A 25,279-nucleotide genomic window follows, 5' to 3' on the forward strand; every position below is an offset into this window, starting at 1 on the left:
TTAGTAGCTCCGACATAGGTTTAACGGAGAAATTTTAGTAGTGTTATCCTCGTAATGGACACAGTATGCATTACACATTTGGAAGATCGATTCTGTAAGGGAACCTCTGTACCTACCGTTAGTTGCAAATCTGGTTGTATCGACACTCAGTTGTTCAAGAGTTCGTTGGGAACAGCTTAGAAGGAAAACATCTTAAGCAAAGTTTCAGTCGATTATTCACTGGCCTCATATTAATTGGAGCTGAATTCAGTGGCAAGCAAGTGTGGGTAAATAAATACCTTTGTGTACACACACACACACACACATCCTTTCGGGGAGCAGGATAGTGGAGATGCCGGTGTCTCGCAAGTGGAAGATGAACCTGCCTCGTCTTCATAACCCAGTGATTATGTTCCGGTATAAGGAAGGCCATTTAGAATCTTCTGCCTGTATTTTCGCCCGGTAAAAACGTTCTGTAATCGCAGTGGAGCACCTGAATTATGTGTGTATTAAGCGCAAAAGCAAATAAGACTAGGAGGCCTCAGTATATTGTGTCTATGAACTATGTATTCTCTGGTTCATCTGCATGTTAGTCGGAATAAAAACCCGAGTGTCCTGTAGATAAAAACCATGCAACCCTCGCCTGAGACCGACTAACTCAGCCAAGTTGTGAGAAAAAAAACCAGAAAATTCCTCTCGTCGTTGGAATGTCTGAGGGGCTTATACCATAACAGGCTTGTGCTAACCGATAATATTCACCTGGTTAAGGTTGTCGAATCCTTATTGAGTTTCCAGTCTCGATCATTCGTGAAAATCTTGAGCGTGAATGTGAGGTGGCACTTCGAGACTAGGCTGGCACTCTCAGTTCAAAGGGAATGCACCATTTCGGTCGTTCTCTTTTGAAGGGAAAGTACAACTTATTAATGACACACCGCAGCAGCCATTGCTTGTTAGCGCAGATCTTCGTGGTTGAGGTCGTAGCGGCGGAAGCCCAGATTTCGGCGCGGTACAATATTGCAAAGTATGTGGCTGAGTAAATAAAGTTTCTAACACGTACTGGATTATACACATGCTGTAATTGTTGTTTGGTGATCCATCTGAGGTGAAAACCGATTGGTTAAAATGTTGTAGTAGGGTTTTAGGAGCATCAGCGACTAAGGCCATATTGCTCCATGTATATTGTCTGTAAATTGCGTCTGCTCTGAGATAGAGATAGATTTTCTGTTTGCTGGACGAAAAAACCCAAGTTTCCGGGAGAAAAAACAATACTATTTTCGACTGAGACCGAGTAACTCGCCTACATTGTGAAAAAGGCCCATAAAAATTCCTCCCGTATTCGAACTCAGGTCTTCACCAGCCGGTGTGGGAAAGACGGTAATCCTGCCAACTGAGCTACCTACGAGGGCAGGTTAAAATGTATATCATTTGCAATATATTTGGACATGAATGTGAGCTTTAGGTCAAATGTTATCTCTAGGTGTACGGGATGTGATTTTATTATTATTATTATTATTATTATTAGTAGTAGTAGTAGTAGTAGCGGCATATAATGCAAAAGGCGCATTATAGCCAAAGTAGCTTATGCGCCATCAAACCTCCATATCAACAACAACAAATATAATGCAAGAAAGCAAGCTTGCAAAGCATCAGCCAAAATAAAATAAAAATAAACTTCCCACATCACCTGTCCATCCCTTCCAATAATTTCTCTAGTTCTTCCTTGAATTTATTTAGTATCCACTTCCACAACAACAGATAGAAGTTTGTTCCAATAATCAACCACCCGCTGGCAGAAAGCATGTATCCTGCAACTATTCTTCCTCAATTTGAATTTATGCCTTCTCATGTGTGCAGTCTGAGCAAGAAGAATGCCATCAGTACTGAGCTTGCTCAATCCACTTAAAGCCCTAAACACCTCAATGAGATTACTTTGTTGGTGCCTAGTGTCCAGACTCTGCAATTTGCAGAGCTGAAACCTTTCTTGGTAAGACCACCCTTTCGTTCCCTCCACCAATTTCGTTGCCCTTCTCTGCACCCGTTCCAGTACATCTGCATCCTTCTTAAAATGAGTCCTCCAGACTTGTACGCAGTACTCAAGGTGCAACGTAACCATTGTCTTGTACAATGACATAATCACCTCCTTATCCCTGCTAGAGATTACTGATATCTCCAGATAAAGATGGAGACATCAGAAGGGTGATTCTATAGGGATCCAGTGAAGAGTGCGTGATTAACTGTGGTTATTCTTGAGGTTTAAGGTTGTTATGTTTAGTTGGAGCTGTGTTCTGAAATTAAATTTATGCCGATAAGCCTGTAAACTAATTTCAAACAAGTTACACAGTTTTTATCAGCACCTTGGTCATTGGGCCTAATTCTTGTCAGAATTTTGAGATTATCTGCATAACAGAGGACGTCGCAGATTTCCTATTAAAAAAAAACAAAAAAACTATTATTTTTAGGCCACACAAATAAGTAAATTCATCTGTCGGTAAATTATCCGTAATTAGCATGTTCTGTGGTCGATTTTCCTGTTTTGCTGGACGAAAACCCGAGTTGCAAGGGAAAAAACCGTGCTGTCTACGCCTGAGACCTACAATCTCAGCCACGGAGTGAAAAAAGCCCACTAAAGCTCCTCGCGTCATCGAGGGGATTAACTGGTGCCTTTTCCACCCGGTATGCGGAGGACGGTGACGATACCACTGTGCTACACATGCAAATCAGATTTCCTGTAGAAAGGGAACAACTCTAGCCATGAATAATAATCGAAGAGAAGACCGCCTCCTTGAGGTACTTTTTTGAACGAAGGTACTTCTTTTGAAATGTTTCTTGGCCGCGTGTTCTGATTATGTCGGAGAATCATTTTTTCTTGTAGGGCGTCACTGACGAACCCTGTATATCTTTTATGGAGAAATAATTTTCGAGCGGATAGATCGGAGCAGTGATATCCATAGTATCGAACGCCGCTTGGAAATCTACGTACGTGACTGCCATTTTCTGTCTCAGTTCCAGTGCGTGAAGAATTTCAATGGTGTAAACGAGATTAATAAATAAATAAATATAATCTTTATTGTGTACAAAAGGATGTATACAATGTACCCTTCACGGCAGGAATGCCAGGGGCTTCACATTGGCTGATGGACAAAGGCCTCGAGGACGGGCCCACATCGAAATTCGGGTTCATCCCAGAGCCAACGATATAATAAATTTCAGTTAAATTATTCACAATATATTCATAAAGATATTACACAGTATTTTTGACATTATATACAATATTATACAGACATCCTTTTTTTAAAATTAATTATACTGCGACATTACTGTGCAGTTTTCCTGGTTGAGTTTAGGTCATCAAGGATCTCTCTCCGGTATTTACGATCGTTGACAAATTTGTAGAGGTCGCCTTCGATTGCTTGGACTGTGATAAGCATCTGCTTGGGAAGAAACCGGTCGCTAAGGGCTAATCTATTATGGTTGGTTATAAGTGTTGGAGATGACCTCGGTCCGGGTTGAGGGATTCTCCAGCTGCACAGTTCCCATATGTTTGGCTCCAAGATTATTCCAGTGGTCATTTTGGCAGTTAGTGTGAGGCGTCTTTCCATTATAAGGTTTGGCAGTCGGGCAAAGTTCAGTGCGGTTGCCGGTCATCGCAATTATTCTTTGCTGGGGTGGACGATGATGTTTATGTGTGATCCAGCAAAGGCGCCAGTATTCGGAGGAGTACACACGCTTGATATTCGTGGAAGCTGCAGATATTTCTGAGGCGTATATATAACACGACTGAGTATACAGAGGTGTACACGAACTACCGAGTCACATCCAGATCCTTAACGTGGAGTAGTTTTTGTTTGGTAGTCCACCGCATTTTGCAGAATTTTGTTATGAGCTTGTCAATGTGGGTCTTGAAAGTCAGTTTGCAATCGAAGACGACTCCCAAGTCCGTATATATATTTACCACTGGAAGGAGAATGCCATCTAGAGAAGTTTGGACTTCAGTGGATTGTTGCTTCAAAGAAAAGACAATTTGGGCTGATTTTGCAGGATTGATAAGTAGTCTAGTTTGATGGAGATAGGATCCTAAGTCGTGTAACTTTCGATTGATCTTTTCATTAATTTTTGAGATATGTTCGCCGGGGTTAATCTGGGTGTGTAGCTTAATATTGTCAGCATAGCAGATTATGTCTTCTCTCTGTTGCACAAACGGAATAATGACTGCAGTAAATGATGCTTCGGAGAGGACTCTGCCTTGGGGAACTGCAGCAGTGATTTTTCTTGAAATTATATCTTGATCCGCTGTAAGAAGAATGATTCTGTCAGATAGCAGCGTTGTGATAAACCACAACATGTCACCTTTTATATGGAAGTAATTTTCTAGAAGGTGAACGAGGGAGGGAATGCTGATTGAGTCGAAGGCAGCTTCCAGGTCGACGTACGTGACGGCAAGTTCTGCTTTAGCTTCTATTGCTCTGAGAATGGTGCTGATTATGGATGTTAAATTGGTAACTGTGGATCTTCCGAGAATGGCGTAGTGAATTTGTGGGGGTTTGTGAGGCATGATTTGATTGGTGATGGTTGAAAGTAATGCCTTCTCCATAAGTTTCAAGAGGCTGGAAGAACGAGAGATTGGCCTGAACTGTTTAATGGGGGATGCAGATTGGCATTTAGGATGTGGCGTCACAGCATATCTGTTCCAGAGAGGGGGAAAGTAGTGCTGTGTTAAGACACAGTTTAAGACACAGGAGTAGTGGATCGATGATAAACGTGCTGAGACACTTTATCATGAATTGTGGCACAAGGTTGAGGCCTGCGATTGCGGTAGGTGGCAATCCATTTATAGCAGTTATAAGCTGCTTCCTGGTGATGCAAACGGTGCCGAGCATATTCGTTGTGACGTTGTTGACAGGTAAGTTGCCTGGATATGTCGTGGCCACATTGTTCGAGAATCGTGCAATGTGACCTATCCACAGTTCAAGGTCTGCGCGTGTAGCACAGTGGTATCGTCACAATCCTCCCCACACCGGGTGGAAAGGGCCTGGGTTCGAATTCCGTCGATAACGCGAGGAACTTTAATGGGCTTTTTTCACTCCGTCGCTGAGTTAGTCGGTCTCAGGCGTAGATAGCAAGGTTTTTCTCCCCAGTAACTGAGGTTTTTTGGTCCAGCAAAACAGGCAAATCGACCATAGAACATACGCAATCTTCAGACACAATGTATGGGTTAATGTATTTAATTATGAGCAACCCTAAAATATTAATAATAAATAATAATCCACAGTTAAAGATCCAGTGTTTTAGGAATTCCTGTGTGCCGAGAGTCATAAAATGGTTTGCCTTTTTTTGTAGGGTTGCTTTTAGATGTTTTTTGATTGCAGATAATTTCTGGCGGTTGAACACTGACTGCCCTTGCTCTGGAGAAGCCAATACGATCTTGTACAGCATCTGACTCTTTCCATCTCTTATGCAGATTTTTTTTTTCTTGGAAGATTTTGTTCAATGAAGGTGTCTACCAAGCTCTTGAACGGGGAGTGATGCAGGCAGTCTTGTCGCTCCGTAATTGACAATGGTTCGGATGAACCTGGTCGTGAGGTCCACAGCCAGCTGGAGATCGCAATTATTGAGAGCTTCTTAAGGGATGGAGGATGCGGCTTCGAGACATCGTGGTGGATCAATGAATTTGGGGGATGTTATTTCTTTTTTCTTTTTTGGGCCTTGGATATCGAAGTTAGGTGCGGCTAAGTGCAGGAGTATGGCAATGGGTTCGTGATCGGATTGAAAGAGATTGTGAGGGCTGTCTTAGAGGTCACATGGTGCTAAGGAGAATACCAAATCTAAGAGATTGGATCCTCTCGTGGGGTGGCAGGTGAGAAGGCTGATACCCAGTGAATCCATACTGCTAACGAGTGTCCTACTAAGATGTGCGAGAGTAGAGATTGTGAGGGCTGTCTTAGAGGTCACATGGTGCTAAGGAGAATACCAAATCTAAGAGATTGGATCCTCTCGTGTGGTGGCAGGTGAGAAGGCTGATACCCAGTGAATCCATACTGCTAACGAGTGTCCTACTAAGATGTGCGAGAGCAGGGGGAAGATTAAAATCTCCACAAACAATGTGCTTAGCAGAGGCGTGGAGGTGATTCACTAGCCAATGGATTACATCTTCAATGATATCACTGTTTGGGCCTTGTGGAATATATCTGTTGCTATGTCAATCAGGTAGGTGTTAAGCTTGAGGGACACCATGGCAGCTTCAAATGCAAGGGATTGGGTTACCACAGAATGTACCAATGAAAAGAGGGTGGTAGTGCACATTTTTGCAACTCCTCCTCTACAATCCACTCTCCAGGAGCAGAGCATCTGGTAACCAGCCTGAGGTGCAGAGGCAAGGGAGTCCTGCCCATTCCCAAGCCACGTTTCAGCAATACAGGGGATATCTGGGGTTTTCGAGAGTAGAAGCTGTCTGACAGTGTCTAGCTTGTTACAGATACTTCTTGCATTTTGAAAGACAATTCGAATGGTGGTAGCCATAGCAATCAGAGTTCGTACGGGTGGAAAGTCTCTTTTTTGGGTCCGCATTGGTCTACTGTGCATTGCGATGTGTACAGGGATATTAGAGAAAGGTTTGCAGCCTTGGGGATTGACATCATAAACTGCTGATAGCTGGATTGATTGATATGTGGACATTTTGTTTACTATAGTAGGTTTGTGGTCAATAGATCCATTTGAATTCTTTTGCGTTTCTTTGGCTTGGCAGCTTGGTAGCTTTAATTGCTATTGCATTTGATGATGATTTTGGTGGTTTATCGCGGTTCTTGGCGTCTGGTCTAGGAAGGGTTTGACAAGAGTTCCAGGAGGCCATAGCCTTGGATCCAGCACGAAGCTCATCATCTCTGGATGGTAGGTAAGGATGAAAGATGCGTGTGTTGGATACCTAGTTTTTCTCTTTCTCCCATCAATATTTATTCTGTGAAGTTCTGCAAACATAGCCTTAATGCTGCCTGGTTTAGTAGATGGTTTCAGTCGAGAAACAAAGATTTGCCCACGAGTCTGGACCTGTGATATTGTATGAATATGAGCGTTGTGTGCCAACTGTTTTTCCGATTTGCCTTCTACGTTCCATTTTCTGATAGGTTGAATATATGATCCCGGTTTCTTTTGAGTGAACCTGTTGATCGGCAAGATGAGACTTGGGCAGGGAGTGCACACAGTTTGAAGCCTTGCTGGTGGGATCTTTTGGATTTTATGATAATCTTTTTGGCTGGTGACTACTTCTGCAAATGTGGGTATCAATGGACTCTTTCCAGTTTGGATCGTCTGCTCTAACATTTTAGGTTTAGTATTATTTAGGGTCGATACTGTAGAGGGGGCCATCTGAGAGGTCTTTGAGTGGCTATCTCCGGTGATGTTAGATGCAGGTTTGGGAGAGTTATCTTCACTGAAATCTGCATCTTTGCTGTTGAGCTGAATTGTGGATTGTTTCATACTTTGTTGACCAAAGTACATTGTAGGCTTTTGGTGTATCTCTTTTGCCATTTTGAAGGTTGGGTTCTATGGTAGAAGGTTGGTTCACTACAGTGAATTTATTTGCAACTACTTGTGCCTTGAGTTGTATTTCTTCATGTAGGCTTGAGTTTTGGGCTTTAATTTGTTAATCTCATTAATAAGCATATTCATCTGCGGGTTTATGATCATCACTTATCTGCAGGCAGTTTTTCCTGTGTATCAAAGGTGTTACCGTTTGGTAGCACTTTGTGGCCGAGGTAGCTACATCATATATGACTCCTCCAGGGCGGCGTGGAACTGCTGTGCGTTGCAACAGGGACGTAGATGTAGCGCTGTTATATATATATATATAAACTTTATTGTACAAAGGATGTATACAATTTACCCTTCACGGCAGGAATGCCAGGGGCCTTCACGTTGGCTGGTGTACAAAGGCCTTGAGGATGGGGCCCACATCGAAGTTCGGGTTCATCCCCCAGGGCCAACAATATAATAGGTTTCAGTTAAATTATTCACAGTATTCATAAAAATGTTATGCAGTATTTTTTGACATTATATACAATATTATACAGACTTTAAATTTATTATACTGCGACATTACTGTGAAGTTTTCCTGGTTGAGTTTACGTCATCAAGGATCTCCCTCCGGTATCTGTGGGGGAATGATTGTCGTCATCGGCGATTTGTACCTGCTGATCGGAAGTTCCCGGTGTAGTGCCTCCGCTGGGGTGTGGTAGAATGGCTTTATTTTTATATGCAGATGATGCAGTTTCAGTTGATGTGCAGGGTATCTCACTACGTTGGGGAGGTGCCTTTGATTCACTGTTGAGGGACTCACTGTCAGTATTTCCTTGCATGAAAGACATGAAAAATTGCGTCTCCGTTGCTTGTTCATCTTTTTTAAATCAATTTTGAGGCATGATCCACAAAACGTAGCGTAGTACGTAACACAGATAATGTATAGCTCAGTGTTTAATTTGCATAATTTACATTCGGCTGTGGTGAAACTTCATTTAACTCGGCCATATTTGGATGTCTGATGGAAAAATGCTGTGTTTGAAAGAGGCTAAATTGATGGTACCGTATTTAGTTCAGAAAGCTTGTTACCGACTTTAGGAATGCAGTTAATCTGTTTCCAAGGGAAGGGGTGAATTTCCAGGAATTAGTAATTGACGCGTATCGCCAGCGCAACTAACCCCAAATACTAACCTACAGCAGTGCAGTCTGACCTTGATCTATAGCCGGTAGCGGTACGTGGTGCTGGTCAATTGTCAATACAGTTTGATCATGTCCGATGATTAGTGATCATCGATTGCCCGTGGCTTGAATAATGGATGTTAGGGAGCGATATGGTAGGAGTTGCATAGTTATCGTTAGGAGAATTGCCTTTTACAAGACTTCAAAAGAACTGGATGGAGTTGCAATCGGATGGAACTTGTTAACAAGAATAGCTCCCGGGCATTTAGGAAGGGGCCTCATTGAATAGAGATTCCACATTGGGGAATGTAGTACAATGCCAGGATTTTATTGACTTACAAGTAGTGACGCCATTATGCAAAACATCAGTCAGACGCTTGATCATACATTATGGTTTGCTATCTGGACCATGAGTGGCTGTTGCAATAAGAGTTGGTGCTCGTATCGGCTGATGAATCCCGTTAAGAATTGCAAGTGATTTCGTTCTATTAAATATTACTCGAACGTGAGAGAAATGAGCTCAGTCTTGTGGCGTTACTGAGCGTTTCCATGGACAGTTAAGTATTTATTTATCTCTGAAATATTGGTTGAGCGCTGGTTTGTTATTGAATTTTAGGAGCATTGGCCACTAAGGCCTATATTGTCTGTAAATTGCGTGTGTTCTGAGGTCGCTTTTCAGTTTGCTGGACGGAAAACTCGAGTTTCCTGGAGAAAAAACCATCCTACCCACGCCTGAGACCGACTAACTCAGCAATGTTGTGAGAAATACCCGTAAAAATTCCTCCCGTCATCGACGGGATTCGGACCCAGTTCTTTTCCACCTGATGTGGGGAGGACGGCGATCCTACGAACTGTGTTACCAACGAGGGCTTGAGCGCTGGAGTCCACCATACCCTTGTTTCAGTAGAGATCTTCACTTTCTTCGTTGCAGAATTGTTGACTACTGTTCAGATTCATGAAGTTAGAAAATCCATCCTCATTTTAAGATTTGCACTCAATGATAAAGCTGCCATTTTAATTGGTGATATCAATGCACAACAAAATAAACTAAGAATTTAATTTCTGTCCATCACAACACCTCTTTAAACTGCTTGAATAGGTGACGCGTTAAGTTCTGTAACATATCAACTTGATCTTAGACGTACCATGACCTTATATTCGCATTAAGTAGCATCGAAGTCAGACCCTTCTGACAATTCAACCATGCGCCCATAACTTTTGATCTACAATATCGTCCATTGTTATGCCAACAGATCGTGTTTTTTCATGGAATTCTCAACCAGCCCCAATTCGTAGAACAGTGATTATTCTTCTCACCCAGACCTTCTCCCTGTAATCTTTTGGAAGAAGGTGAAAATAAGTTTAGTCCATTTCCTGCTGCAAATAAGGATTTTAATCTTTTTTTTTTTTTTTTTTTTTTTTGTGTGTGTGATAATGCAACTAAGACATCAGTATGCTATATTGCCTGCTAATCTTTGGATAATTCAATGGAAAAGTTTGATGAAACTCAAGAAGTTGCTCTTGACATTTCAAAGGCTTTTGTTCGTGTTTGGCTTATAGGTCTTCTAAACAAGCTCCCATCTTATGGATTACCATCTGTTTTTACAACAGGGTAGCCAGTTGTCTCTTTGACTGCTCACAGTGGGTGGTGGTAAACGGCTGTCTTCTAACTTCTCCACTAATGCTACCAAGGCTCAGTTCAGTTCTTTTTCCCACTCTTTTTCAATTGTATATTAGCGACTTTTTCGCTGATTGAAAATCCTATTCGTAGTTTTTCATAGTTTTGCTGATGATAGCACACTACATTTCACCTTCTAGTTTCAGAAACTTTGCCCTTAACAGTTTCACCTTTTCGAGTATTCAATACAAATTATTAAATGCTGATCTTAAGGTAATCCTCCATTGCGACGAAGAAAACTCAGTTAACTTCAATCCTTCTAAAACTCGGTCCTGTCCTCTTTCTCGCAAAAAAAAAAGGGGAAAAAAAAAAAAAAGTCTACTGCATTAGTGCTCATCTTCAAGAACAGTACGATTTTGACAATATCTTTACCCTGGCTTCTAATATCTCTCTCTCGGCATAAGAACATCACAAATATTGGTTCCTCTGCATCAAAAAAAAAAAAAAAAAAAAAACTGGGTTTTCTTTTTCGTTATGGCATTACTTTTTCCTAAAAAGAAACCTCACTCACTCTATGCAAATATATTCCATGGTACCACAATCTGCCCCAAAACTTCTCTCAAGCTTCTGGACTTTATTCAAAAGCGGACAGTCAGGTTAATTTACGACCCGTCTCTTACAAAGAGTCTCTACTCTTTGTCTGATAGATATTTAGTTTCTGCTACATGCCTTTTCTATAGATACTTCCATGGGCACTAGTCTCCTGAAATGGCATCTGTAATTCTTTCACTTTCAACCAGTCCAAACACGTGCCACAACCAGTCAGCCAAAATTACAAACTCACAGAACCAACTTTATTCTTCCTCATTTATCCCTTCTACTTTTGTTCTTTGGAACAACCTTCCTTCACATTATTTGCCGAAGTTGCAATCTACAGAAATTCAAGTCTGCTGTGAAGAAGGATTTCCCGTTTTCTCAGCCTACCTCATGCTCGGTACTAAGTACTGTAGGTTCTAACGCCTTTCGTGTTTGGTGTTACCCTGACTTAGAATCCTATTTTCGTGTTTTGGGTTCTCATTTAAAGAAAAAAATATATATCGTGTCGTGTTTGTAAGTTGCGTTTATCCTATATTCGGTTCATCAGTTTAGCACATCCAAAGTTTCCTCAATAATAAAAAAAAAAAAGAAAAAAGAAAAAAAAGTGTCATCGCATTCGAGACGAACTAACTCGGCCATAAACAAAAGCCCATGAAACTTCCTACCGTGCTGATGATCATTTGATTAAAATTTTCCCGGCGCATTAGCAACTATGGCTACAGTGCGCCATGCTGATGGTGTAAGATACAACGGTGGCGTGTTGACGAGATTGGAACAGTTGGAACGCCTTTTCCATACGGTGTGCAAGGACGGCAGTTGTCACTATTGTGTAACGTCCGAACATCTTTCATTTGGTTTAATTACGTACAGCCACATGCAGACGGTCGGCATTATATGAAGTATATTTCTGCAGGTAGGTCATGACTGTATGTCATTCACTAGCTATTCCACCCATTCTCATTAATAAATTGTTGCTCTAAGAATCGTATACTGCTTACGTAAGCAGTCGGTATCATGAATTCTGTGGATGAAAGATACACGGAATGAGAGAGAAGATGGCAGCTAACGAATGGCGTTCAACCGCTTATGGAATTTCCTCTCTACTATAGTCACTTATCGGTAATACAACAATCATATTACTCTTTCTGTTAATTTATTTGCTCACTTTTTTTACTGTATCGTTTTATTTATTTATTTGTTTTCTGTTTAAAATTCATATGGGGTTCATTCATAGCAATTTAAAATCTATATTGGAAATCTAAAATCTATAACCAAAATGTCACCAACTGTCACAAATCTAAAACCTACTCTAGACTAGAGAGTAGGAAAATTTGCAAGTTGTTCCCAATCTTTTGTCACTCAAGTCACACTTTTAAGTTAAAAAGATGAATATTAACGGCCCACCGAAATAGTGATTGCTATCGAACTCAATGAATTTTTTCCTAATCTCGTGGTATACTTGAAAAGGGTCGTGGCACACCGTTGGGAACCACTGCTCTAGACTACGAGTCTAGAGTATAAACATTTTAATTAATTAAAACCTTGAGGTTAAAAAAATGTCGACTGACGAGCAGAAGCATGTTGACAATACTTACTAACGAAGACCTCTTCACACGATTAGTAATTGATGGCGCGGGATACTTAAAAACCTCTACGATGTCTTAATAAAAGGACTTAAATGTATATTGTATAATTATTGGTAAACTTAATATAGACTGAAAAGTGTATTTAAAATCAATATAAAACTACATTATATAGGAAATATATTATTTACGGAGATATATTATTATTTATATGCCTTTCTCCAATGTTAAGATTTGGTTTTTCGCAAATATAGTTGTATTTGTTCCCTATATAAATAAAAACAGAAATGTTATTTTAAAAAAAAAAAACGTCATTTCATTTCTGAATTGACAAATGACTATACCCTACTCTCAGTACTCGCGAGGGATACGTTTCTGGGATGAACATAATCCTTTTAATTAATCAATTACATACACGCTATAGCAGTGTTAAAAACTTAAAAAAAAAAAATTGTTTCAAAATCAAATACAACTTGAACGGCAGTCTTCCCTTGTTAACGCAGTAATAGCACGATTTTCCCTTGACAATATAGAACCACTGAATTCAGAGCCATAAGTTATTTAAAATTTAAAAAAAGAAAAAAAAGAAAGAAAAATGGTGACAGCATTCTAACCTTCCTAGTTCCTATTCTTGGTGTCAAATGCTTGGAAGTTCAGGTGCCTAAAGTTCGTACATCCTTCTCATTTAGACAATCTCTCTAGACGTCAGGGACACATGTGATATACGTACTTTTTATACCGCTCTTTCTCTCTCTCTCCCTGCCCCTTTCTGCTATGCTTGTTGACGGTGGTCTTCAAAAAAGCCACAACTCCCTTGCTTATGTTTGCCACTTTAATATTTTTACTTCGTTGTTGACAACTGGATGGAAGAAGTGTGCATACATATTGTACAACTCTCTAGGCTATTATTTTTAGTTCACATTTGTTGTCACTTTTTAAGGTATGTTAACGTATATGCGTCAAGTGCCTACAAGCTTTCACTGTCCGTTCGTCCGCATATAATAATTCGACTCCCAGTGGAGGGATTTTCATGAAATTTTATATTTGGCTCTTCTAGAACGATTTTTCGAGTATTTCCAAATTTGATTGAAATCAGCAATTAAATAGAGCTCCGGAAATTATTATTTATTTATTTATTTTCATACATATCATATAAGCTATCCATAAACCTTGTATTGTAGCTGAAGCATTGGATGCTATGTTTAAAAATCTTTATTATAATAATAAAGTTGTTTGTTGCTATACTAATTGGAGGAATGAAGGGAAAAATGGCGGATTCACAGAACCGAAATGTTCTTGATTATTTGACTGACTATGGCTAATCAGTCATATAATAAATCTTATCAGCCTCCGTTGACTGGATATTATTTGGTTATTGGACTAATTTCTATATACCCAAAAAAAAAGTACGGGAAAACCTCAGCAGGGTTACGATCTGGCACCCACTACCATGCCACATTTAAAGTAACTTAAATCTTTTGTCTTGTCCATTCTCACATTAAATTACACAATCAGCCAAAAAGGTATATAAAAGCTGGTTAAAAATTTGGGGTAAAACGAAGCCACCTATGCTGTGACAGGGCATATCTGCGCCTAGGGATGTCTTATGCACCATGTGATGTTGTCACTAAAGGTGCGTTCCATTTCATGTAGGGTATACAAATGAAGTGGATACGCGGCGTACACTTATTTGGATAAATAAACGTTAGAATTGAAATAGGGCAACTTTCATTATCTCTTTAAAATGCCGCACTTCAGCTAAATACTATCGCATTGGGGAATTTTCAAATTCTCGGTGAGGCAGAACAGGTAAGTTATGTGTGGCGAGTTCGTTATGGGTAGGTGACCAAGCATTCATGAGGTATTTTGAAGGAAAAAAAAAGTCAGCGCTTATTTAAATCTGCGGTAATAAGTTTTTTTTTTTGTTTTGGCACATTACACTAGTAAAGTTAAAGTCATTCGTTGTAATTTTCAAATAGCGTTAAAACGCTTTAATAAAGCAAGAAACTTTCAACACTTTTTTCAGTTTATTTTGTCATTTCTCTTCCAGTATCAGATCCTTTCTATTAAAATCTAGTTTGAACGTGTAGCTGTCAAGTACCCAACCAAGTAAATCTTAATGTAAAATGAATATCGAAAAATATCCCGAACGAGGACTTAAAACCATTTCCACTTCAGCTAAAAGATTGAATCACAAGAAAGATAGCAATAAGTGGTCCGAATTATTTGATTTATTTATAGCGCTGTTTGGAATTAGTATAAACAAATTAAATTTTGTATTTTATTGCTTTTGAAATCTCGATAACTGCTTAAGCATCCCCCCCCCCCAGTGGTCTGTGACTTCTGGAGTTTTTCCGTCTCTTTCTCTGTCTTTTTTCGTACATAAACTAATTAAAAGTCGCATAAACTCTCGAGGAGGGTGTAGGTGGATATACAAATGATTAAAATACGAAACCAGTAGAGTGAAAGCTTCGATTGATATAAAAACGAAAGAAAAAAATTGTCGAGTTTAAGGCAACGTGTATTTGAATCATTTAACAGGCTTTTGTCTCGCAGGAACCGATTTCAGGGTTCAAGGAGATTGTAGAGACTAGCAGGATTTTACGTTCAACACCGATGAACATTACAAATCAGCGACTTCGACAGAGGGCGGATTACACCACTCTGCATGATTTTCGATGTTTGTAAACTTATAGTTGTTTTTATCTCAGTTTTTTTACGCTGATTTCAGAAATGTTATTATTTTTATTTATTTATTATTATTTTTTTTTATCACGTACCGTTGTTTTCACAAATCACTTAAGTTGATATCAGTTGTATTATTGAATGTTTTAAGTTAGGAGTGTATGCTGGGAATTTGTAAACTAAATTTTCATGTGTTGGTAACACTCCTTCAGTCTTTTGTTTTTTCTCATGGCACCGAAAACAAGAACTAGTCTCCTACTTTTCTGAGGACGATTCTGTTTGTTTTTTTTTTGCAACAATATAAATTACTGAAATATTTAGGAATTAATCACAGCACTACACAGTGGAGACTTTATTGACCCATTAAAGAGAAGTTTCAAAGGCGTGTTGTTCCACAATAAAAATAAATATGGGTCAATTCCAGTAGCTCACTCTGTGCATTTTAAAGAAACATATGACAACTTGAAGAAGTTATTGACAAATATTAAGTAGGAAAAGCATTGTTAGTGGGTCTGTGCTGACGCACCAGAAATAAAAAGAGTAAAATAGGCATGGATTAACTTCAGGTCTGTTGAGAACTTCTTAGGGAACAACAAGGATCCAGACTACTAGAATATTCTTGAAAATATTTTGGCAAACTTCGAGAAGCTGGGGTTGCTGCAAAGCCGTAGCCTAGTGGTCAGGCGCGCGGGTGCATAAGTACACGTGCCTTGAGTGACCGGGGTTTAAGCCCGTGACTACTGAATACGTTGCTGTTTCTTGTATTCTGTCTATCTTATGAACTCTTCTGACCGTTTGGTCGTCCCGGAGTATAAACAGAAAATTTATTAAATAAATTTTCTGTTTATTTATAAATAAATAAAATTTATAAATAAATTTATTTATAAGTGTCAAGGTACATTTTTTTAAAGTCACATCGACTAAATCCCAGAAAATCTAGGGAAATGTTAGTGAAGAACAGGGTGAAAAGTTTCACCAGGACAAAAGACATGTAGATGAAGTACCGCGGGAATGTCGGCTGACTATTGCTGATGAAGTAGAAAGATATACAAGAAAATCAAAAACGAAAATTTGACCCATCATACACCAGTTTTTAAAATGATAGGCGAGTGTGTGGTGAACTTTTTAATAGTTTTCAACATGTATGAGGGATAATCATTTAATTTGCAGACTGGTGCAAGAGTTTATCTTAATTGTCATCATTTGAATCTTCTGTGGATTTCTCCTTCTCGAAATACTCTCCCTTGAACTTTACGCACTTTCGCCACCATCGTATCGTACCCACGCATTAAATGCGCCTTGCAAGCCGTTTTTCAAAAGACTGCGAAGTGCTTTCGTTGTGGCTCTGCTTGCATTTTAGAGCTTTCTTCAGACGTTGAAACAGGAAGAAAATCACACTGGGCTAAGTCCGGTAAATAATGGGGATATGGCAAAATCTTGGCGCCTATGGCAGTGATCACTGCCTGCAGAATATTAGCCGTATGGGACCTGGCATTGTCTTGATGGAGAAACCACCTCACACCGGAATATGGCTGTCCTACCAAGACATTACCATACGGTTCGTTATCTCGTTAACTGTTTCCGATGCATTTAAGCCCCGTTTGACACAATAACGAATCGCATATCGTTGTTCAATCTGTATGTCCGTCATTATACTTGCTTCAAAACGATCGTCAGTGACACGCTGCTAAAAAAAAAAAAACTCTTCACGCAACACTAGCTCTACAAGTACTGGCATGCGCACACAAAGTCTGCTCAGTAACGATCAAGGAGAGCGCCTCTAGCGGCAGTTATGGAAAGTTCGGGCGGTAAACATAAAATCTTGCACCAGTCCGCGAATTAAATGATCACCTCCTCGTATTTAAATATAACTGCCATTTTGTTACAATTTCAGTGCATAAATTCTGCCAAAAGTAATAAAATTTGTAGAAAAACAAATTTTCTTTCGTGATTTTTAAAGAAATCCGACGTGATGGAAACAAAGGGAAATCGTTTCTGAAATCAGCATTAGAAAATGATTCCGAAACACCCTTTTCACTGAGAAAACATCTTTGATTTTTTTTTTCAAAATGTAATGGAGTGAAAAGGTTGTTTCTGAATCATTTTCTAATGCTTTGTCACTTCGTCTAGGTAGCAGAACGTGTGGGCCGTGACAATATCACAGTGCACAGATGTTGGCAACAGCGGCTGCGGGAAAATACGATTGCTCGTCGAATGGGCAGTGGAGCGCGATGGACGACTACAGAACAAGAGCATCGTCTTATCCGTCGACAATTTTATACCGCACCCACGGCCACACTGGCTACCATCCAACAACCTGTGGCATCAGCTAGCTTTCATCCCATCATCCCTTGAAAGGCTGCAAGCCGACTGGCAAAAGGAGGGGGCACCGTGCATACCGGCCATTGCGTCGATTACTCCTGACTGCTGCCCATCGTCAACAGTGTTTGGAATGGTTCCGCGCACTGGCCACCTGAGATATAGAATGGCATCAGTGGTCATATGCGATGAATTCCGCTTCTATTTGGGCCCAATGATCGCTGCATACATGTGTGGCGACGACGTAGCAAACGCAATGATCCTGAAACCATTGTTGAACGCCTTACTGCACGCCCTGCTGGTGTTATGGTGTGGGGAGCGAATCAGTTTTGATAGGCGGTCGTCGTCGATGTTCGTCAACGGCGATCTGACTGCTCACTGCTGTAGCTGAGATTCTGAAACCGTCTCTCTCTCTCTCTTTTTTTACTGGATTTCAGCCGGACAACGACCGAACACATCCGCAGTTCTTTCCTTTCAGTGTTTTCGTCGTGTGGACGTTTAGTTCTGCGCCTGTGTAAGGTGTTTCCTTACGTGCAACCTCTGCTTAGATCGATATTGTTCAAGAATAACTTCAGTCTGGTTTAGTATCGTGAAAACTGCGAAAAGTGATGACTTAAAAATGGCTGCTGCAGTAGTTATTTGAGCATGTTTACTGTATGAGTATAAACTGAGCATACCACACAAGCAACACTTAGGATATGCATGGCATTCAAAGAAAATAACAACAGAGTAAACACACAGCGCGGAAAATGGCTAAAAAAACTTAAATAGGTGATGAGTCACATGATGACTAACCCTGCGAGAGAGACGACCGACTACCATTGATGACGACAAACTGTTGAATCCGACTCAGTGATGATGGGCCCTTAATAACTTTCCATTAACATCCGTTGCGTGTTTTTTTTTTTGCATTCCAACACCCGCTTTATGCAATACGATTTTCTCGATTGCATTATTTTAGCTAGAGATAATTCTTACAAACATCTTGGGATACTCTTCACACCCAACTGCAATTTCTGTACGCTGCTGGAAGAATGGGATCTGTTGCCACAGAATCTTATGGATACCCCTATATCGAGCATGGTTCACAGCTATCAGGCTTGTTTGGCGGTTGGAGGGGATCATACGCCATACTGATATCATGTGACCACATTTTCGAGCATCTTGTATCGACATTTTAAGGTTACATTCTGTAATGTAACCTTTTTGGTAATTCTGATACAACTATAAATGTCCCTTATACCTGTCCGAAGTTTCTCGCTGTCTACTCATTTCATCGTTATTCTACGGTACAACACCATACAAATTTTGTCCCTCTTCGTCGCAAGCTGCACACGAGTTACACTACGTTTTCTACGTGTTCTGTTCATTTTGGCGAGCAGTGTATTAGTGCTACATATACTTGATTATGCCGCCATTATCTGGTCTCCTAAGTCCAGTCTTTCTTTCTAAAAATTTCAACACGAGGCTATGAAATAAACTGATAGCCTCTTGTTGGCGAGATTAGCTTTTACAAAGATCGTTGGGAAAAATACTTAAATAGGTACCGCTTACGCTTCTTTCTCAAAGGAGAACAATTGCTAGCTTTCCATTTTTGTATTCACTCATAAATTGTTGTTTCTGTTGCCGAGCCACAAGAAAAAAAAAAAAAAAAAAAATCAGTTTCATTTACCGTTTCGTACAATTAAGGTCGTCTCAGGCCCCTTTTTAATTTTTTAGACTTTGATCCTTTTATTGATTGTAACAATTTCATTAATTGATATTTATCTTCTTAAATGATTATGTTCTATTTCACCATTTTATTCTCAATTTTTACATTTATTGATTTTACTTTTTTTGATTATTATTTATATTCTTTTATTGTTTCTCGTATCAATTTACTTAACGTATTGTATTTGACTGTTTTGTAATCTTATGTACATTTAGTTTTACCTTGATTTGAATATTTCTACTTCTGAGATTTTATACCACTTCAGTGTTTGTTTTACTACTTATTTTCACGCATTGTCATTGGAAACGTTCCTCTATAGCGCGAAATATTAAAATAAAACGAAAACGTAAGTTCCCATTCAAATAAAACATCCCAGGTTCATGCAGAAAGGTTCAATGCGAGCGATGGACCATTCTTTCACATTTCATTGATTGGAAGAGGTAAAGTGAGTTTAGGGTCTAACGGCACCAGGGGTTCCCCTATCCCCGTGTTGAATGCATTATCGTGTGTTACAGTACGTTCGCTGTAAAGGCCAAAGATTTAAAAGTGTATGGATATTGTAAAGTGTAGTGTCATGTATCGTTGTTCTTCTGACCTTTTAGCCGTTGAGTCCCTAATGGGACCCACCATTACCCACACTTAGCACCGTGGAGACAAGTCAGGTACACCAGTAATTTTATATAGTACTGTACTCTGACAGGTGCTGCCACCTAGAAGATTGGAAGAGGTTCATTTTTTTTTTCCCCACAGTAGTACTCTGGCAGGTCCTGCCATCTAGAAGATTGGAAGAGGTATGTATTTGTGTACGGCGGCACCTGGAACGTTAGTTCATCTCCGTCTCGTTTCACTTCTAACATTTATTGTTTGTGCAGAAATGAACTGGCTGTTTGACTACCCGGAATCATCAGGTCGGAAACGCGCCACCACCACGGGAAGATAGACCAGCGGCAGCAGATGAGAGGGACGCCAAGAGCCCAAAAAAGTTGGAGCCAAGACTAGCCAAAAAAAAAAAAAAAAAAAAGTATCTTATACAACTATACAAAAATTAAATACTGTACACAAGTTTAACCTCAACAGATTGAGGTAAACAGATGGTACTTTGAGATTTCAAAGTAAACAATGCAAGTAATCTCGTTAAATTTTTAAAAATTAACATAAACATCAAAAATTAAAGGTAATATACAAGGCCAAAGAAAATAATTAAGAATAATAATCCCCAACAAAAAAAAAAAAAAAAAACCCTGACCAGTACCATTCAATCGACAAAACTTTACACAAGCTTAGCCCAGAAGCAGGCACAAACCTTATAAACAGCTTAGGTTAACTGTGATATCCAGTAAGTCCTGCAGTCATCAATAGCAGAGTCACACAGTCAGTCAATCACCAATAATGAAGTCACAGTCAGTTAACAGACAGTCGAGCAATTTCAGGAGGACACTTGTAGAGTTGCAAAACACACACACACACAGCACAAGTCCAAAATTGTAGATCTTGTTGAGAAAATGGACGTCACTGCAGTGAAGGTGAGTCTTGGGCTGAATTTGAAACATTTGCAGTCATTGCAGAAAGAATTGCAAGCCTTTTATTGAAGGTTGCCTTAGCAAAATCCTGAAGGGCGCGGTAACTGGTGGCGGTTGATACAAAATTAGATTCCAATCCTGATGAAAAGTTGGGAATTGCATTCTGCAGAGTTACTCGAAATTCATTGTATGAGGGACAAGAGTACAACACGTGCTGACAAACTACGTACATGGGTTCGTCATAAATTCACAGGCGACAAACAAGCTCCAGGGACTATGAACTTGCTTATCGATACACAAGAATAAGCCATTATTGGATCGGTTGTTGACATGCGATACAACGAACGCTAGCAGCAGCAACAAACAATCACATCGTTGGTTGTCATCATTGTGAACCTGAGTCGCACACATCGAAGCCCCTACTTCACCAACAGAAGATTTTGTCGTGTGTTTGTTGGTGCTGCTCGTTGCAGGCTCATTAGCGACTTAGGCCACATTGTGCCGTATGTATTGTCTGTAAATTGTGCATTCTGTGGTCGTTTTTCTGAACGAAAGTCCATTTTTTCGCCTGAGACCAACTAAATAAGTCACGTTGTGAAAAACTCATAAAAATTCCTCGCATCACTGACGTGATTCGTACCGTATTCGCATGGACAATACAGCTAGTATTGTCCATGCGGGCTTCTCCGCATAGTGTTTCTGTTTGTGTTTTTTTTTTTTTTTTTTTTAAATACAAGTAACATTATTCTAACAGTAATTTGAGAAGCTATTTCACGTATCTTTGAAGATACTAAACAGAAAACAAAAAGAAAAAATCTGTACTTCAAATTTCGTGTAACAAAATGTTGAATACGAACGACGGTTTTCTTCAAGATTTGATTCATTTCAGATTATCGTTCTAGTTTTTCAAAACAATTTTAACTTTCGGATCATATAGACAGCCGAGAAAACAACCTTAATTAAATATAACAACCTTAAATTAAATAAAACAACCTAAATACTGTTATAGAGTAACTTAGTCTTGTGATTAGACAAGATAATGCAAGTGTCTTAACCACTTTAGCTTTCTGCATGTTCCTTAAGTATTTTTACTTCCTGACAACTATAGCATTCTCATTTTCCCTTTTATATAAAATACACTTTAGCTTTCTGCATGTTCCTTAAGTATTTTTACTTCCTGACAACTATAGCATTCTCATTTTTCCTTTTATATAAAATAATGGATTTTTCTATTATTTTAGAAATTATATAAAATTTTATATTATATAGAATAATGGATCATCCATCTTTTAAAATAAATAAATTTTCTGTTTATACTCCGGCACGACAACTAAGTCAGTAGAGTTTACAATAAATCGTCAATACAAATATTTATCGTTTTAATATTAGCATACTGATTACTAATTGGGCTATGAAGCAGAAAGTAAAAATTGGGTTTTTAGTTGGTGCAGGAACGACAAAAATTTTGACCTTTGAAGTCGCATGTCTTGACTCCGTTAAATGTTTCTTTAGTGAAAACGTTCTTCCTGTGGACTGCTGCTGAAAAATGGTCCATAAACTGATTATGGTTATGTTATTGTTATAAAAACGCCACGCCGTGTCGATATTTTGATGATTTGGCCACGACTGTTTTCCCAGTAAAGTCAGTAATAACATGATTAATGTCACAGACATTCATCACCTTGCACAACAGCTGTGGCCACCTTTTAGAAGCGGGGATACCCCTCAAAAGTGTTTCACTGTGTAATCGTTTAAAACTGTCATTATCACTCGTTGCCATTAATCTTATTCTCTCTCACCTTCCATCACGAACTTATAATCTTACTGACGTGTACAGAATCTTTTGAGTGGCCGATTAATTCGGTAATTTTTCATTTCCTGTCCCTTTATGCGCTCTGTCTACAAGAACATGTGGAATTCTTAATAAACTTTGTTCCTTCCGTTGAATTGTGATATTGTGTCTTCCACCTCTTTCGCTCCCCTCCCTGGAGCATTGTGTTCGTGTGAATATTACAAACAACCAAAGGTAAATGGGTGTACAGCTCCAAAAGCATCGCTACTATTGTTATCAGAAAGCTGCTTCGCAGACTGATGTAGCCTGGCCATTTTGTACCAACTTACTTTCTTTTATGGTCTAAATTACAGGTTTTTGTTGCCGAGGCTGGAGCGGCATCTTTGCTCCCGTCAGTCCCACTAAGTGATTGCCTCCATGGCTGGCCTGTCTTCAGCTTTCCTCTGACCCTTGCCGCTCAAACAGGCTGACAGGTATCAGGTTTTCGCCTTAGGCTTAGCAGCTGCGACCAGCACAAGGTATTCGCCGCTTAGCTGTCAAATTTTTACCCCTGCGCGCGCGGTCTCACGTGCGCCGACCAGATCGCCACTATTTCCTGTGTAATACGACGTGTCTTGTCTTCTTCACCTACCGCAGCGCGTCATCGTCGTCGGATAATGATAAGGCAACTACCGATAGAGGGCGGGGCTATCTATCAGTCATTTTCGCACCTTCGGGTAATGGCTGGCGATATGGTATTATTTTGCCTGCAGGTCACGACAAGCAACAGGTCTTGTCATTCCCCATCAGCCCATGGAACAGGTTGGAATTGGCTGGGAAGTGTAATTGATTTCAAAGATATGGGGATTATCCTGTTTTCACGGGGCGCGAATTTGTTAGTTTTCGAACAAAACTTTATAGAATCATTAACACCTCCGGAATCATGTGTACACTGGAATATATGTGTAATCGTTTTGTGTAATCTAGGTCCGAATTTACCAATAGGCACGATAGGTATTTGCCTACTTCCTTAACAAATGCCTTTCTCTAGAAAAATTTATATGGAAAAATAAAATAATTAAAATAAATAAATAAAATAAAAGTGCGATTTACACATCTCATATGCTGTAAATTTTTTATTAACGCCACTTTAACGAAAATACATCATATCCCAAACAGTAACTGCTGTATTTTTCTATGTTCATGCTGGCAGAATAAATAATGCTAAATGTATTTAATAGTTTCTTATTGATTTTGTGAAGGAAATCGTCTGGTCATCGGCTGATCTCTACCATGTGCAAGGTCCTTTGGGTTTTAAATTCATTTTATTTATTTATTTTTCTGTGGAACCGTGACAGCCTAGTGGGCATGATACATCGCCATCGACGATCACAGGAATTTCTGAAGTCCTATTCATTCAAGGCTGTAGTTAGCCGATATCGGGTGGAGGGTGTTGCCCCCCCCCCGTAATTTTTTCCAGTTTTTTCAACCCGCACAGCATTCACATTCGCCCACAAACACACACGCACACTTCTACAAATATGCTTGCGGAAATCCATATGGTGACAACATGCTTAACAGAAGACGATTTCACTATAGTTAACAATTTTGTTTTGCTACCTTTGGTTAGCTGATCGTCTGCCTTACCGATTTCCTACTACGATTTGACATAAAACATATGCCTTGTTTTTTTGTAATCTATTATGATTTATATCATTCGAACTTCTTGATTATGTTATATCGCTACTTTTTTGTTGTATCACGAATTTGTTTTTTTCCATTTTTCAAAAATATTTTCTGACCGTACTAACCACCAAAGGAGAGCTACACTTATCAGGGAAAGGGAGCACCAATTACATTGCACCCTAGGATGCAATGTTATTGGTGTTTCCAATTACACTGCAAAAGACAAATGTTTATTTTATATAGAATTTCACATCTCACAGCAGCTTCCCCGCGTTTGAATGCCATCTTTTTGGTATATACGAAAGTTGTTTGGATTCTTCTCCCCTCAAAAAAAACTAGCTGTCACATACTGGAGGCTCGGGATATAAATCGGCCCGTGATCAGGAGATATACTACCATTACCATTCATAATTGTTATATTCCTCACCTGTACCCTAGCTTCTGTCAGTTTTGTTCTCTGTGCAAGCTCTTCCCTCGTATAGATATCAGGATATTGGGTTCTCTCGAAAGCTTTTTCTAATTCGTCTAACTGGGCAGCAGTAAAAGTGGTTCTTGAACGCCTTTGTTTTCTCTTTAAAGTTAACCCTGGCTCAGAATCACAGTCAGAGTGTCCTGTATCTTCACTGTCACGGGCTGCTAGATAGAAAAAGGAATTTCTATAGCATATATATTTGGTATATTTTGCTTTTATTTATTTATTTTTGAAATTAAATGACTTAACATTGTATAAACAAATAATCGTGTAAAATAATTTTGTTATAACTGCAAAACGAACTCTTATTTATCTTATGAATCCAGTAATTTCACTAGTTTAGTTAATGGCACAGCACACTCTAATGATAACATTTAGATTTATTTCATGATGGTTTTTTTTTTTTTTTTTAATGTGACGCTGGGAAGTCTCGGACCAAACGCCAATTTTTACCAGAGAAATGCTTTGAGGATGTGACATTTAGGAATGTCTCTATTACCTATTGTTTGAGTTAAATACTAGCTCCCAAAATATGTTTCCATTGTTTTCAGTTATTTTATTCCCTTGGATCAGCATTTAGTTGTCAAACTCTGTTATGCTATCTCTATAGGATAACACTGTGTCGTTGACTTGACTTTTCTAAGTGTAAA

General features: G+C 39.4%; 1 protein-coding gene across 1 annotated transcript in view; it reads right to left on the reverse strand.

Annotated features, from left to right (window-relative positions):
- The window catches only part of LOC150076073 (protein gooseberry-like), a 181,453-nt gene that overhangs the window by 10,981 nt on the left and 145,193 nt on the right, over positions 1–25,279 (reverse strand). The window contains exon 4 of the mRNA XM_090388153.1: positions 24,585–24,793. Within this exon, the coding sequence (XP_090244279.1) occupies positions 24,585–24,793 (209 nt within the window). The remainder of the gene's footprint in view (positions 1–24,584; positions 24,794–25,279) is intronic.

The sequence above is a fragment of the Mastigoproctus giganteus genome, chromosome 13 (assembly GCF_048544385.1).
Source record: "Mastigoproctus giganteus isolate SK-2022 chromosome 13, ASM4854438v1, whole genome shotgun sequence".
Classification (NCBI taxonomy): Eukaryota; Metazoa; Arthropoda; class Arachnida; order Uropygi; family Thelyphonidae; genus Mastigoproctus; species Mastigoproctus giganteus.